The sequence below is a fragment of the Rhagoletis pomonella genome, unplaced genomic scaffold (genome assembly GCF_013731165.1).
Source record: "Rhagoletis pomonella isolate Grant_MI unplaced genomic scaffold, Rhpom_1.0 Rhpom_scaffold_00012, whole genome shotgun sequence".
Taxonomy (NCBI): domain Eukaryota; kingdom Metazoa; phylum Arthropoda; class Insecta; order Diptera; family Tephritidae; genus Rhagoletis; species Rhagoletis pomonella.
The window spans coordinates 17,800,623-17,812,796 of record NW_023458566.1 but is presented as its reverse complement, the minus strand read 5'-3'; the positions used below and the strand labels follow the sequence as shown (position 1 = coordinate 17,812,796).

The following is a 12,174-nucleotide window of genomic DNA, read 5'->3' as shown; positions in this document are numbered from 1 at the left end:
TCCACACTTCTAACTTAATTTCAAGGGTAAAACATGGATTGGGTGTTAGAAAAAAACTCAGTCTCATTGAGAGAGTTGAATCGTATCGAAAATTTCCAATCATTGCCTAAAATTTTGACTCGACTAGTGTATTAAAAAAGTTTTCCACAATTTTCGTCGTTTATTTATTTCAGCACGACAGTAGACAATGCCAATGTTGTCGAGTCGCACAATTTATAGCCTAATTCGCGACTTGCGCAGTGAGGCGAAATATTTTCAGTTCCATAGCAAACCCCGAATAGCTATTTGATAAGTCGGTTTACGCACACAAAGGAAGCGGTGACGAGTCGTGCAGAGCGATGCTTTGAAATTGCTGTCTCCTCCAGCTCCGCCTTTCTTAGCTCGACTCCATATTTTTATTTGTCCTGGGAGAAAGATTATAATGATTTGCCCAAGTGATTAATTAATAATTAATTTTATTTTATTTTATTCATTGTACATAAAAAAAAATACACGAAAAACGAAATTGTATGCAAAAGTATACGTACATATGTACAAAACAGGTAATATTGCATTTAGCAAAAATGTAATAAAATCAAGTACAACTTTTTTGATCTGGCTTGATGAGTAAAAAAACATAAAGGGTTCAGAAATAATAATTGCGTACAGTTATTAAAAAATTAATCACGATCGATAAAAAGCTATTTTATAATAATTTGGATACCACAAAGCGTGATGGTCAATAAATAATTTAAAATAATGTTTATTTTTTTTGTATTTCGCTTTTAATCGTTATTTTAATACCGTTAATAGTGTTATTTTAATTATTTATTATGCAATTACAGGCAACATGTTGGCAAACATTTTTATTCTCTGGCTGAAAATCGTTGTAAACTTTTGTTATATAATTAAAATGTTATACAAATACGTAAATACACATTTCTACATTTAAACAAATACATCAAAAATACAGCGACTACTGGACACACAAATTGAACTATTCGAACACCAAATCGGAGTAGTTTTATTTGTTTTTGTGTGTTTTTTTTTTTGCTTGCAAGTATTTGGCTGCGACATAAAAAACGGCGGCGAACATTTTAAAACTCCATTAATATTTACTAATATCTAGACATTATTATAGATTATTATACATACATAAATTAGTTCAGTTAAAAGCACTTTTGACAATTTTTTTTTTCAAGCGCCCTTAGTGGCGAAGTGGCATTCTATAAGCAAACTTCGAGGCAAAGCATATGCTGCTGCTGACACACCGCAGAGGATAGCACCAACATGCTTGCCATTTTAGTTATATTTACATACATACATGTATATGTAGTTATGCGTATGTATACTTTTTTGTATTCGAATCTAAAACTAATCTACTCCATGCGAAAACTGTGTGTCTTCTTTTCCGAATGCATCTCGGTAGTGCTGCTAAAAGTTTTGCGTTCCATTACACGTTGCGTCATCGACGTCAACCTTTCAGAGCCCTGATCAATTATGCTGACTTTACCGCCATCAGTGCTAAGTGTCATTTGTGAGAAGCTCGAATCCAAGGGTTTATCCACCATTTCATCGCTCTGCTCGAAATTGCGAGTTTCATAACTGAAAATAGGAAAGGCGATGTTAATTTGGCAAAGGGAAACAGTACACATGGCAAGTAGGATTTCTACAATAGAGCTGTGTCCTATTATATACAAGTAAATTATTATTTCTGTTCACCTAAACTAACTATATACAGTACAAATTGAAAATCCATTGAATAATGTATAGAAGCGAATATGGTTTCAGTAAGGGTAACACTTGTTTTGGTCTCTTCTTCTTATTCACATTACAAAACACAACATAAAAACAAAATCTCTAAACTTTGTGCAAAAGTCATAAAAAATCCAATAAATTTGCATACTAATTTGCAGCTTTCTATTCAAATTTCTTAGAAAAATTCTAAGTATGTAGCCCATTCAGTTTTAGTACCATCTTCTGGCCGTCGCGGACTCTTGCTCTATTTGAAGGTATTAAGAAAAATTCCCTGTGCCAATACTTCTGCCCGGGACTAAAATTTTTTCGATCCGATTCGAAACGAGTAATCAATTGGTCACGAATACCGCGATTCGGACCCTGCTTTCAGTTTCGTAATCAGCTACGAAAAAAATCCTAAATACTACCAAAAACCACCGAATACGGCTGTGCGATTAACTGATTATTCTAAATTTTAATTAATCATAAAGTGAATAACTCAATTATTCGATTAATTGGAAATTATGATCACTCAAAAGTTTAGTTACTCGAGCAATCAAGATTTTGATTAACCAAAACCAAAATATTTGTGTAATTTGCTATATGATTAATCAACATTATGAGTAAAATGAGTAATCAACATTTCAAAGTACTCTTTACATATAAAGCAATTGAAGTTGAAGTTGAAGCTGTTTTCCAAAAGTAAAGTGAAATAATTTTTTTCATATGCAGAATGTAAAACAGAAAATAAGCATAAGTTTTCCAATGCAAACTCTTTTATCGAGCAAAATTTATTTTTCTGATTAATCATATTTCGTTTTGAGAGCGTGTGTGAATCGGTAACAAAGTTCGCGTCGAGTAAATTTTTGACAACTATGAGGTGAATAAAATTTCAGTAGCTCATGAGGCTAGTGAAATTTTTGACAAATGCATAGAAAATTTTGACAATCGCAAAGATTGTTTATGTGTGTAATTTTTCGTTAAATAAAAGCTTAAATAGATGAATTGCAATCAACGATGGTAGATGCTTTCTTAAAATATTAATTTCACTTCAATTTGTAATATTTTAATCCAAATAAATCTGCGGTTATCAAAAATTTACTGCTGTCAAAAAATATTTTATTTCACACAGCAGATTGGCAAAACTGTCTCACCATAGTAAAAATATTATTCAACAGCTTTCCCCATAGAACTTTGTTACCGATTCACACACGCCCTGAGTAATCAAAATCTTGATGCCTAGAAACTCTTCCAATATTCTACTCCAGTTCCATTATAAAATTCTTTGGTTTTTAAATGGGAAAACCCGAAAGTGCCTTTTTATAAAAGCAGCATTTTAATAAGGGATGTTAATTTTTAAGCTTTTTCCGATCCCGGGATTTTCGGGATTGTGATAAAATCTCGGGATCCCGGGATTTAGATATTCAATACTTTTCAACGACTTAAATCGAAAAAATTGCTTCTATATTGTTTGAAGGCTCTCCTACCATAAATTAAATAATAAATAAATGGGTTTGATTCCTACTTTTTTATTCAAAGAGGCGTTTTTATTTTTTCTCTCTGACGTCAGGATTTATTTTAAAGGACTTTGTAATTTCAAAATTTTGATTAATTTCAAAAATTATTAAAAAAAATCAATGCATTGTAGCATAAAACTATGGGTACCAAATTAAAGAGACAATTTTTTTTAGAACTTAAAATACATAATTAAATTTTTTGGATTCACAAGGACGAATAGATAATTTTTTAAGCTGATAAGGTTAAAAGGACGAAATTCGCGGATGTTATCGAGTTTATATAAGTCCTTAACAAATAATTTTTTCAAAAACAAATACATATTGCGAAATTTCAAGGATAAAATTTTAAAAGGACATTTTCAATACTTACCAGTCCTTCTGCACCAAAAACTTGAATCTGCTTAAATTCTACAGGATTTCCTCTTTAATTTGATACCCAGACTTCTTCTCTTAGCACATTTCTCTAAATTTTTACTGACATCAGATTGAAAAACTAAAAACGCAATTTTACTATATTCGGCCCATGCTTTCGCGAATATATTGATATTTGTGTTTAAAATTTACTATCGTGCGGTGTTATATGTATAATGAGCTAGACAATTATAAAAAAAAAATAATTATTAAATAAAAAAAAAGAAATATAGCCAATACTGGTCAAGAAAAGGAGTTTCTATTATTGCCATCAGTACGAATTACAATTGGGACCTTAGAAAGGCCGGAATCTCGGGATCCCGGGATTAACATTCCTAGTTCTAATTCAAGCGATTATTGCTTTTGGCCAAAAACAAATTTTTTAAAACTTTGCATACAAATAAGGACACCTCTAATTTACAAACGGCGTTTTTTTAACAACTAACTGTATCATATGTACGCACCTGGAGGTGTAACCTTCATAGTTTTGACCAGGGTATGCCCCACCGCCGGTAATCTGCACTACACCGCCATGGCCGAATGTTTTGTCGTGTAAATCTTGTACACAGGCTTCTAGCTTCCGATTGACAGCGGTCGATTTCTGAGTGGTTGACTGCGATGTGGGTAGCGCCGATTGATGGGCGTTTGTGGCCGTTGTTGTTGCATTTTCAAAAGATTGTTGCTGGTAATTACTGACATTCGCTACGGGATTGGGTGATTGAGTGAATTTAGCGCTACCACCACCGTTAGTACCTAGTAAGCTGTTGCTGCTGCTGACACCACCTGCACTACCGGTGTAGGGGCGTGGCACCGCATTGGCTGTTAGTTTTGGGTTAGGTCTAAAGGAACTGCCGGCACCGCTGCCCGATGCCGTGGCTGTTTGCATGTTGTATAGAGTCGTCGATAGTGGCGGCGGTGGCGGTGGCAGCTCAATGCTGCCGTTCACTTCAGCGCCGCTGGAATATTGATGGCTCATGGGCGGCGGCGGCGGTGATACAGCAGCTGGATGGTGGAAGTGTTGTGGGTGTGTTGCGTAGTTGTAGTGATGCTTGCCTTGCTGCTGCTGCTGACTGTAATAGCTCGGTGAGGTGGGCGGCACTTCCGAAGGGTAGCCCGAACGATTTAGTGTCTACAGGTTAGATGGCGGAGTTAAAATGATTTTGAATTAGTAAAAATGGATATTAGTTGGTGCAATGTGTTTGTATCAGAGATCGCAAATGACAGTTATCACTATCAAGTATTTACAAAATTACACTATGTAGAAGGCAGATAGCAGTGTTCATTATAAACAAGTAATTTTTAAGCAAAAAAACAAAACCGACTTCAATTCTCATATACAAATTTAAGAGTACCATTAATTTCTTCATGATATAATGACCACATCTAGATCGAGTAAGTATGGAACCACCACTTTCATTTAAAAAAATTAGAGAAATCGGTTAACGTGGTCCAAAGTTATGCAAGGTTATATATTCATACAAAAAAAAAATTTATGACCTCGTTCTTTTTTTGAAGTCGGTTAATAAATAAATTAACAGTATCAGGTATAAGAGAAGAAATATGGAATCCTCACTGAGGAAAATTACAGATGTAAAATCAAAATGTTTTTTTTTTTATTTAAAAACATTTACGTATTAGCGTAAGGGCCAAGTTTTTCAGTTTGTCGCTTAAACGAAATTAAAACTCAGTGTGCAGTTTTTCAGTCAAATTTTAATCTAGTTTAAACAAACGCCCAATCTGGCTGGGTGAAACCGAATTTAAACTATCTGTTAAGTTGTATATTTGTAGTCACCTGTCAAAATTTAGATGAAAAAGGATAAAAAAATTAAGATTGTTTGCGAAGTACACGAAAACAGACTCTTTTGTATAGCGGCACCTTCATGAATAAACGAAATTTTCATACGTAAAATAAAAATTGTGCACAAGAAAATTAACAAACGCAACTTGAGTTGGAGTTTACTTGCAATTTGGCCGGGCAACACATGCAGCACCTAACAAATTCTTTAGATTTCCGTCTATAATCTTTCAGAACTTGAAATGCAATCGTATCAAAAGTGAAAATAAACAGTGTTGCCCTTCAAAACAACTAAACTACGAAGCGGCCTTAAACTCGCACTGAAAAACTGGGCAGTAGTTTAAGCTTAGTTTAAATTTAAACTGAGTTTAACTGAACTTAGTTTAAACTGAGTTTAAACCAGCACTGAAAAACTGGCCCTAAGTATGTATGTAGTTAGTTTTAGTATGAGAAGCTAATGCTAATGTTTTTAGTTAACAACAAAAAAATTTGCAATATTTTATAGATTTTGTAACGTTTCTCAGAAAAGATATGAGTATAGAGAACATATCAGATTTATATACATATTTATGTATATCTTGATATGAATAAATCAAATACCCTATCGAGCACTAACTATAATAAAAGCACAAAATATTTGTATACTTGATCAATTTTTTTACGAGCTTAGCCGGTAATTTTTAAGTTATTTATAAAAATCAAAGTTGAAATTTGCATGCACTTTTGGACATGAAAGATCCCGAAAGACCCAAAAAAAAACTGAAAAAACACGACAAACTATCGGAAAGTTCTCGAAATAAGACATAATAGGCGGCATACACGGTGCGTCTGACTCGCGAGTCATTTGTGTACGTGTTGACTCGTCTTCGACTACACAGTTGAATCATTCAGAGTCATGACGGGAGTCATGTTGGTGTAACTAACACATATTTATTTTCACAAACACGTCCAAACCGACTCACGAGTCAGGCGCACTGTGTATGCCGCCTATAAACGATTTCAAAATGCCTCGAAAAACCCTGTCAAATGTCAAATATACATAAAATTCCTGAAAAAATACGCAAACCTCCGCAAAGGGAGATTTTCAAAACGTACCGAAAAAACGCCCAGATAGTTCGCGAAACATCTCAAAGAATAAAACACGAAAAATAAAAAACGAAAATACCGAAAAGTATCGGGGAAAAAGGGCTGAAAGAAATAGCACGAAGAATCACGCAATAAGAGCAAATTCGAATGATGTCTTTGAGAAACGGGTAAAAAGTTGGCCGCATGTTTTATTTTTTTATTTGAATATCTAAAAATTTATTATTAATTATTGTGTTTATTATGATTAAAGTTTTTCAGAACATTCTGGGTATTCACACTGCCGAACCGTAAAATAACAGACAAATGTATATTGCACAATGAGAAACCATTTCCCCATTAAAGATGGAAGAAAGAGATTTTTAACTGGTTAACTGTTACATATTTGCGATCTCTGGAGTGTATTAAATAATAAAACAAAAGCTGTTAATCTAAATGTAATACTATGTGCTAGTTTTCCTGAAATGCAATCTAACTACGGCGAGCAACACACTTTCTTCGATATCAATTTTCGCCAATTAATTTTTTTATTTATAGGAGTATCTTTCCACTTTGAATTTAAAGTAATATTTATGCTCTTCCTTTAATTTTGTGCCAGTGTGTTGTCCACTTTTTCATTGAGCGTTTCTTCCTCAATGGGCTGCTACATCAATAGATATGTGTGTATGTGTACGTGCATGCATACATATAAGTATAAAATAGAGGTAAAAAATAGGGGCAATTGAAAGTGAGTTCATACATTATTTTGGCTCTTCTGCAGTAGTGTTCCATAGGTGGAATTCGCGTACTCCGTGTCGCTTTCGTCCGTACCGAATCCTTGCCCCTTCTTCTGCAGCGCTCGCGCATGCCTAATGGTAATGAGCTTTTGTCGCGCCTCTTCTAATTGCTTCTCCATTCGCAGCACATCGGATCGCGCGTTAATTTCCTGTGCCATGCCATCAACCATCGATGTATTAATTTTCAGCGTTTTCTCCTCTTCATCTTCGAGACCCTGTTGGGCTGCGCGCACCAAATTCTCCGTGGACTTTATAACCTGATTGCCAGCGGCTTGTAGACGGCGTCCTGCCTCCGAGTTCGGATTCGACTTCACTTTGCATGCGATGAGCAGCTGAGCTGTTGATGCGGCTACTTGCTTGGCTGTGGAAATCAACATCTCTTCAGTGCCCACTCCACGCACCAAATTCTGTGCAGCCTCAACGAGGCTGTGCGTAGCTGCAGCGACAAGACGAGCGGCAGATATCAAACCCTCCGACCATTGTCCATCATCCGATGAGGTGAGTGGACGTCGTGCCACTTTGCCCTGATCGATCAATTCACGTTGAGCGGCATTGGCAGCGCGCACCAACGCCGAAGAGGCTGCCATGATGCCCTTCGCTGCCTCCAGGATCATTTCATCGAACTTCATATTCTCATCCAATTCAATCTGTAAATAGGTAAATTATTCAAATCAGATATTCACCAGGGGCTTAATAAACTTGTATGTTAAGCAAAGTTTCAAAGCTGCTTTAAATTTATTAAAAGCTTTTATTTTATACAACATTTAATGTTTTTTTTTTTAGTAGCATATTAATAATCGCAGTAATAATATGTTTGATTCCTGGGTGAACCTTTTAATGCAACAACCAAGAATATCAAACATATCTGACTGGAACTATTAGCGTTTAGTAAGGGGGGGGCAAACACAGTTACAAATCCACACACCATAATTTTATTTTTGTTACACAAGCGAAGGAGAGTTACGATAATTTATTTCCCAACTAAGCGATTTAGTCAACCCATCACCAAAGCACAGTTAATTAATTACATTTAATTTTTTTAGTTTTCAAGTTAATTTTTGCACTTAAATATTTAGTTAGTCACGTCAGTAATCCAGCACCAGATAGCTTTAAGCCCTTACCTTTACATCCGGTTGACGCCGCGGACGCAGCGATGCTAATTTCTTAGCAGCCGCATCAATGGATGCTGCAGCACCCAATAATTCATTTTCAGCAATCACTGTCGGATCTTCGGGATCAATCCAGTCGGAACCCTTCAACAAGCGTGCCATCGCAACCAGATCGGTAACACTTTTGGCAACGCGACGCGACAAATGCACCCGATCGTCGGCTGAACAATTGTGCAGAATACCATTCAAAAGTTCGCGATAGGATTCGCCAACAGCGGCACCCGCTTCGAGTGTACGCTGACGCAATTCCTCAGTTTCTGCACAATTCCAAGCGACCGAGCGACAAATCAGCAGCATTTCCGAAATGGCGCGTCTGCCCAGATTGGCGGCGGCTACAATGTCGGCTTGCAGATTGGAAGCACCAGCGGCCACTGCCTTGGCGGTCGCCAATGTCACATTCTTCGTGACGCGTATCAAATCTTCAGGACCGCATTGTGCGCTGCCAGGTGGAGGTGGTGAGTGAATAGCCTGTAAGCATAAAAGAAATTAATAGTTTTCAATATAGTATAGCATGCGAACGTGTGGTGAGGGAGTTTGTGTCTGTTAAACTTACGCGTATCTCCTGTGAAATGGCTTCAACGGTGGATTCCATGGCGCGCGTACCACGTGTGTGCTCATCCTCGACAGCTTTTACGGTCTTTAGCAACGAAGACACATTTAGCACCATTACCTGGAGAAGGCGGAAAGATAGAATGAGCTATTAGAGAGAGCTAATACATGGTTTTTTCGATATTTAATAAATCCTCTTTGAACACCTCAGGGTAACAATTTTTTTTTTTTATAAAGGCTATGGCACTTCATTTTTAAAATACCTTAATGACGTAAATCCGTTGCTAAATTTTGAAGAATTAGACAAATTTCATTACTTAGACAAATCTAAATTAAGAGAGCAGAACTCTCCGAATTCCTTTATAAAAGAGTTGTATTTCCTTTTATTAGTTGAATGATATTTATTTATTTTTTTTTCAATTTTTTAATTAAATTGTTTTTGTTAAATTAATGATATATGGTTTTGACAATAAAAAACTTAGCGTTATGAATTTGAAATTGCAGATGCTGGAGTATGCTATTTGATGACTTCATTAAAAAGGCTTTCTTCGCTTACGTTGCCCGTTCAATGTGTTGGTTAAAAACACTTTCTTAACTGAAGCAATTTTTTTAAAAAAAAAAAAAAAAAAATTTCACCAAAAACTCCCGAGTTCTTTTGTTGAGTACAAGTTTTAGGCTTTCTTGGAATGAATGATGCTTGCTTGATCCATTTCCACAAAAGAAAAGAATCGTAAAAAAAAAGGCTTGGTGCACATTGTCTTAGATTTTTTTAAAGTACATACTTACGCACTTCAATCCAAGCCTTTTCGTTGCTTTAAAAGCACAACTCCGGGTGTCATATTCTTTACACTGTTCGAAAAGAATAACCACTCACTATGTAGTTCGAGCATTTCGTGCGAAAAATGGTAAATACTTTCAAAAAATGGCCAACAATTCCAAAACGTATTTCAATACGATTTTAAATTTGAGCTACATAAATCTAAATCGAAATCATTACTCGAGGCTGTAAACTGCTGCACTTACGAGATAAACAGGGATCGTACTCAGTTCCTACGGAATAATAGCACGCACCTCTAAGCACACGTCTAAGGCAGCCGTTAATATTACATTTATGTGTACAAATATCAATGAGGACATTTAAAGCCTATGGTGTACTTTGCAAGTGTGTGAGTTCGTGTTTGTACTAATAAACAGTGTAGATTTCGCGACACCAACCGAAGGTAGCACAGTGTTCAATAGATTTATACATTCAATAATTTTTAAAATATTATCACCACCGTTCGATGAAAAGCAATTCTAGGTGTCAACTAATTTTACTTTTTTTGAGTGCACACTAAAGCTGAACAAGTCTCCAAAAACAAATAATTACATACATACATAAAGGCCGCCGGAGAACGCGCAAAGTAACTCGCATACAACAGCATCCGCAATTTCTTACAAAGCCGAAAAAAGTATGGATGCTTTAAAAATTATTATTAGTATCCTCTAAGTATTATATCTATAAAGTGTTAAGTGTCTCCAGTCGTTTTGTGTTAAGCATTTAATTTTGATTTTGCGGTGCTAATAATTTTTTTTTTTTTGATTCATTGACTCCTAGCGCTACAGCTGGCGCGGTTGAGTGTGTGAGATGAAATCGTCGCGGATGTGTTGAGCAGCGAGAATGGTGCGCGCTTTAACTTGCTTTAACTTGCTTGTTGATGGCGGGCGTTCTAAGCGCTAAGGATTCCATAACTTATGTGTGACTGGCGATATAGATGGCGCTGGCCATTCATGTTAGTACCAGCAGCTGCGGCAGCAGATGTGCACATTTCTTTAAGCGTCTGCGTTTTACCACCCAGGGCATTATTTTATGATAACGTTTTTGTATTTTGTCGTGTTTTTTTTTGTTTTTTGTTTTTTTTTATACAGGACAAATGGGCAGACGAACAAGTGACACAAGTACAATGTAATGGAAGAAGAGAAAAGAGATAAGACAATGACAGTATGCGGATAAGACTTGTATGCATGTTTGTATTATTTTTGTTTTGTGTTATCAGTAGCGTTTTGCCATGGCTTAAAGCGTTAAACGAGATAGACGAATAGGTTTTAAATGTGCTTTGTGCGTATTAGAAACCAACAGCGAAGAACATTTATACAACTATTACCAGAAATTGAGAGGAGCTTGAGCAGCATAGATGTAGAGGTAGAGAGCAAAGAGCGTGCAAACAAGCGAATGGCAGAGGCGTGCAGGATGTGCTGCACGAAGAAAAAGTTTGGTTTGAGCTATGCTGCAGCGAGCCGTAAGCGAGCCGTAAGCGAGCTTTGTTAGAACCATTTGTTACCAGCGGTCTGCGGTAGTACAACGAAGAGTGTTTATGTGTTTTTTTTTTTCTGACATGTATGTGTTAAGCGGGGACCAAAAATAACTGTTATCTCGAATTTACAAATTGAAAACGTTGCCCGAATTCTGAAATTTGGCGAAAGCGTTGTTTCATAATGGTTATTACATGGAAAATATTTTTTTTATTTCGCCGATAAGAGTTATAAGCTAAGGTTTATTTTTTTACGTTGTTTGATAACAGTTATTGCCCAACGTTTATCTTTTAAGTTGCTTGGTAACAGCTATTGGCCAACGTTTATCTTTTACGTTGTCTGATAAACGTTGTAAGATAGGAATAATGACGAAAATGGAGGTGGAGAAGAAGACGAAAGATGGTGAAAATAAAAGTGGAGTAGTGAAATAACTGTTATCAGACCAGGTAAAAATAAACTTTGGTTAATAACTGTTACCAAGCAAAGTAAAAAATAAATGTTGGGTAATAACTGTTATCAAGCAAAGTAAAAAATAAACGTTGGGCAATAACTCTTATTGGCGACGGAAAACATATTTCTCCTGCATAACAGTTATCAGGCAACGTAAAAACTAAACGTTGGGTTATAACTCTTGCCGGCGAAGTTAAAAATATTTCTCATCTAATAACTGTTATGTCCCTGGTGTTAAGTGATCGTTGCATTCATTTTTACACCACCAATTATGTAAGTATTATGTTATGAGTTGCACAGGAGCCACAAGGTGAAAGCATTATAGTCTTTAAACAGTTGATTTTTGTAAAATAAAAATTATTCTGCTACGATTTTATTCGTGGAGCTATACATATTACTCATTTGCTAAACGACTG

The 12,174-nt window shown here is 35.9% G+C and overlaps 1 protein-coding gene across 1 annotated transcript in view; it reads right to left on the bottom strand.

The window, feature by feature from the left end:
* Positions 1 to 1,014: 1,014 nt before the first annotated feature.
* The window catches only part of LOC118747613 (talin-2), a 72,258-nt gene continuing 61,098 nt past the window's right edge, over positions 1,015 to 12,174 (bottom strand). The window contains exons 12-16 of the mRNA XM_036481663.1: positions 9,021 to 9,164; positions 8,420 to 8,935; positions 7,262 to 7,945; positions 4,109 to 4,773; positions 1,015 to 1,584 (exon numbers count right to left, since the gene is read on the bottom strand). Coding sequence (XP_036337556.1) covers positions 1,359 to 1,584; positions 4,109 to 4,773; positions 7,262 to 7,945; positions 8,420 to 8,935; positions 9,021 to 9,164 — 2,235 coding nt within the window. The 3' untranslated portion in view covers positions 1,015 to 1,358. The remainder of the gene's footprint in view (positions 1,585 to 4,108; positions 4,774 to 7,261; positions 7,946 to 8,419; positions 8,936 to 9,020; positions 9,165 to 12,174) is intronic.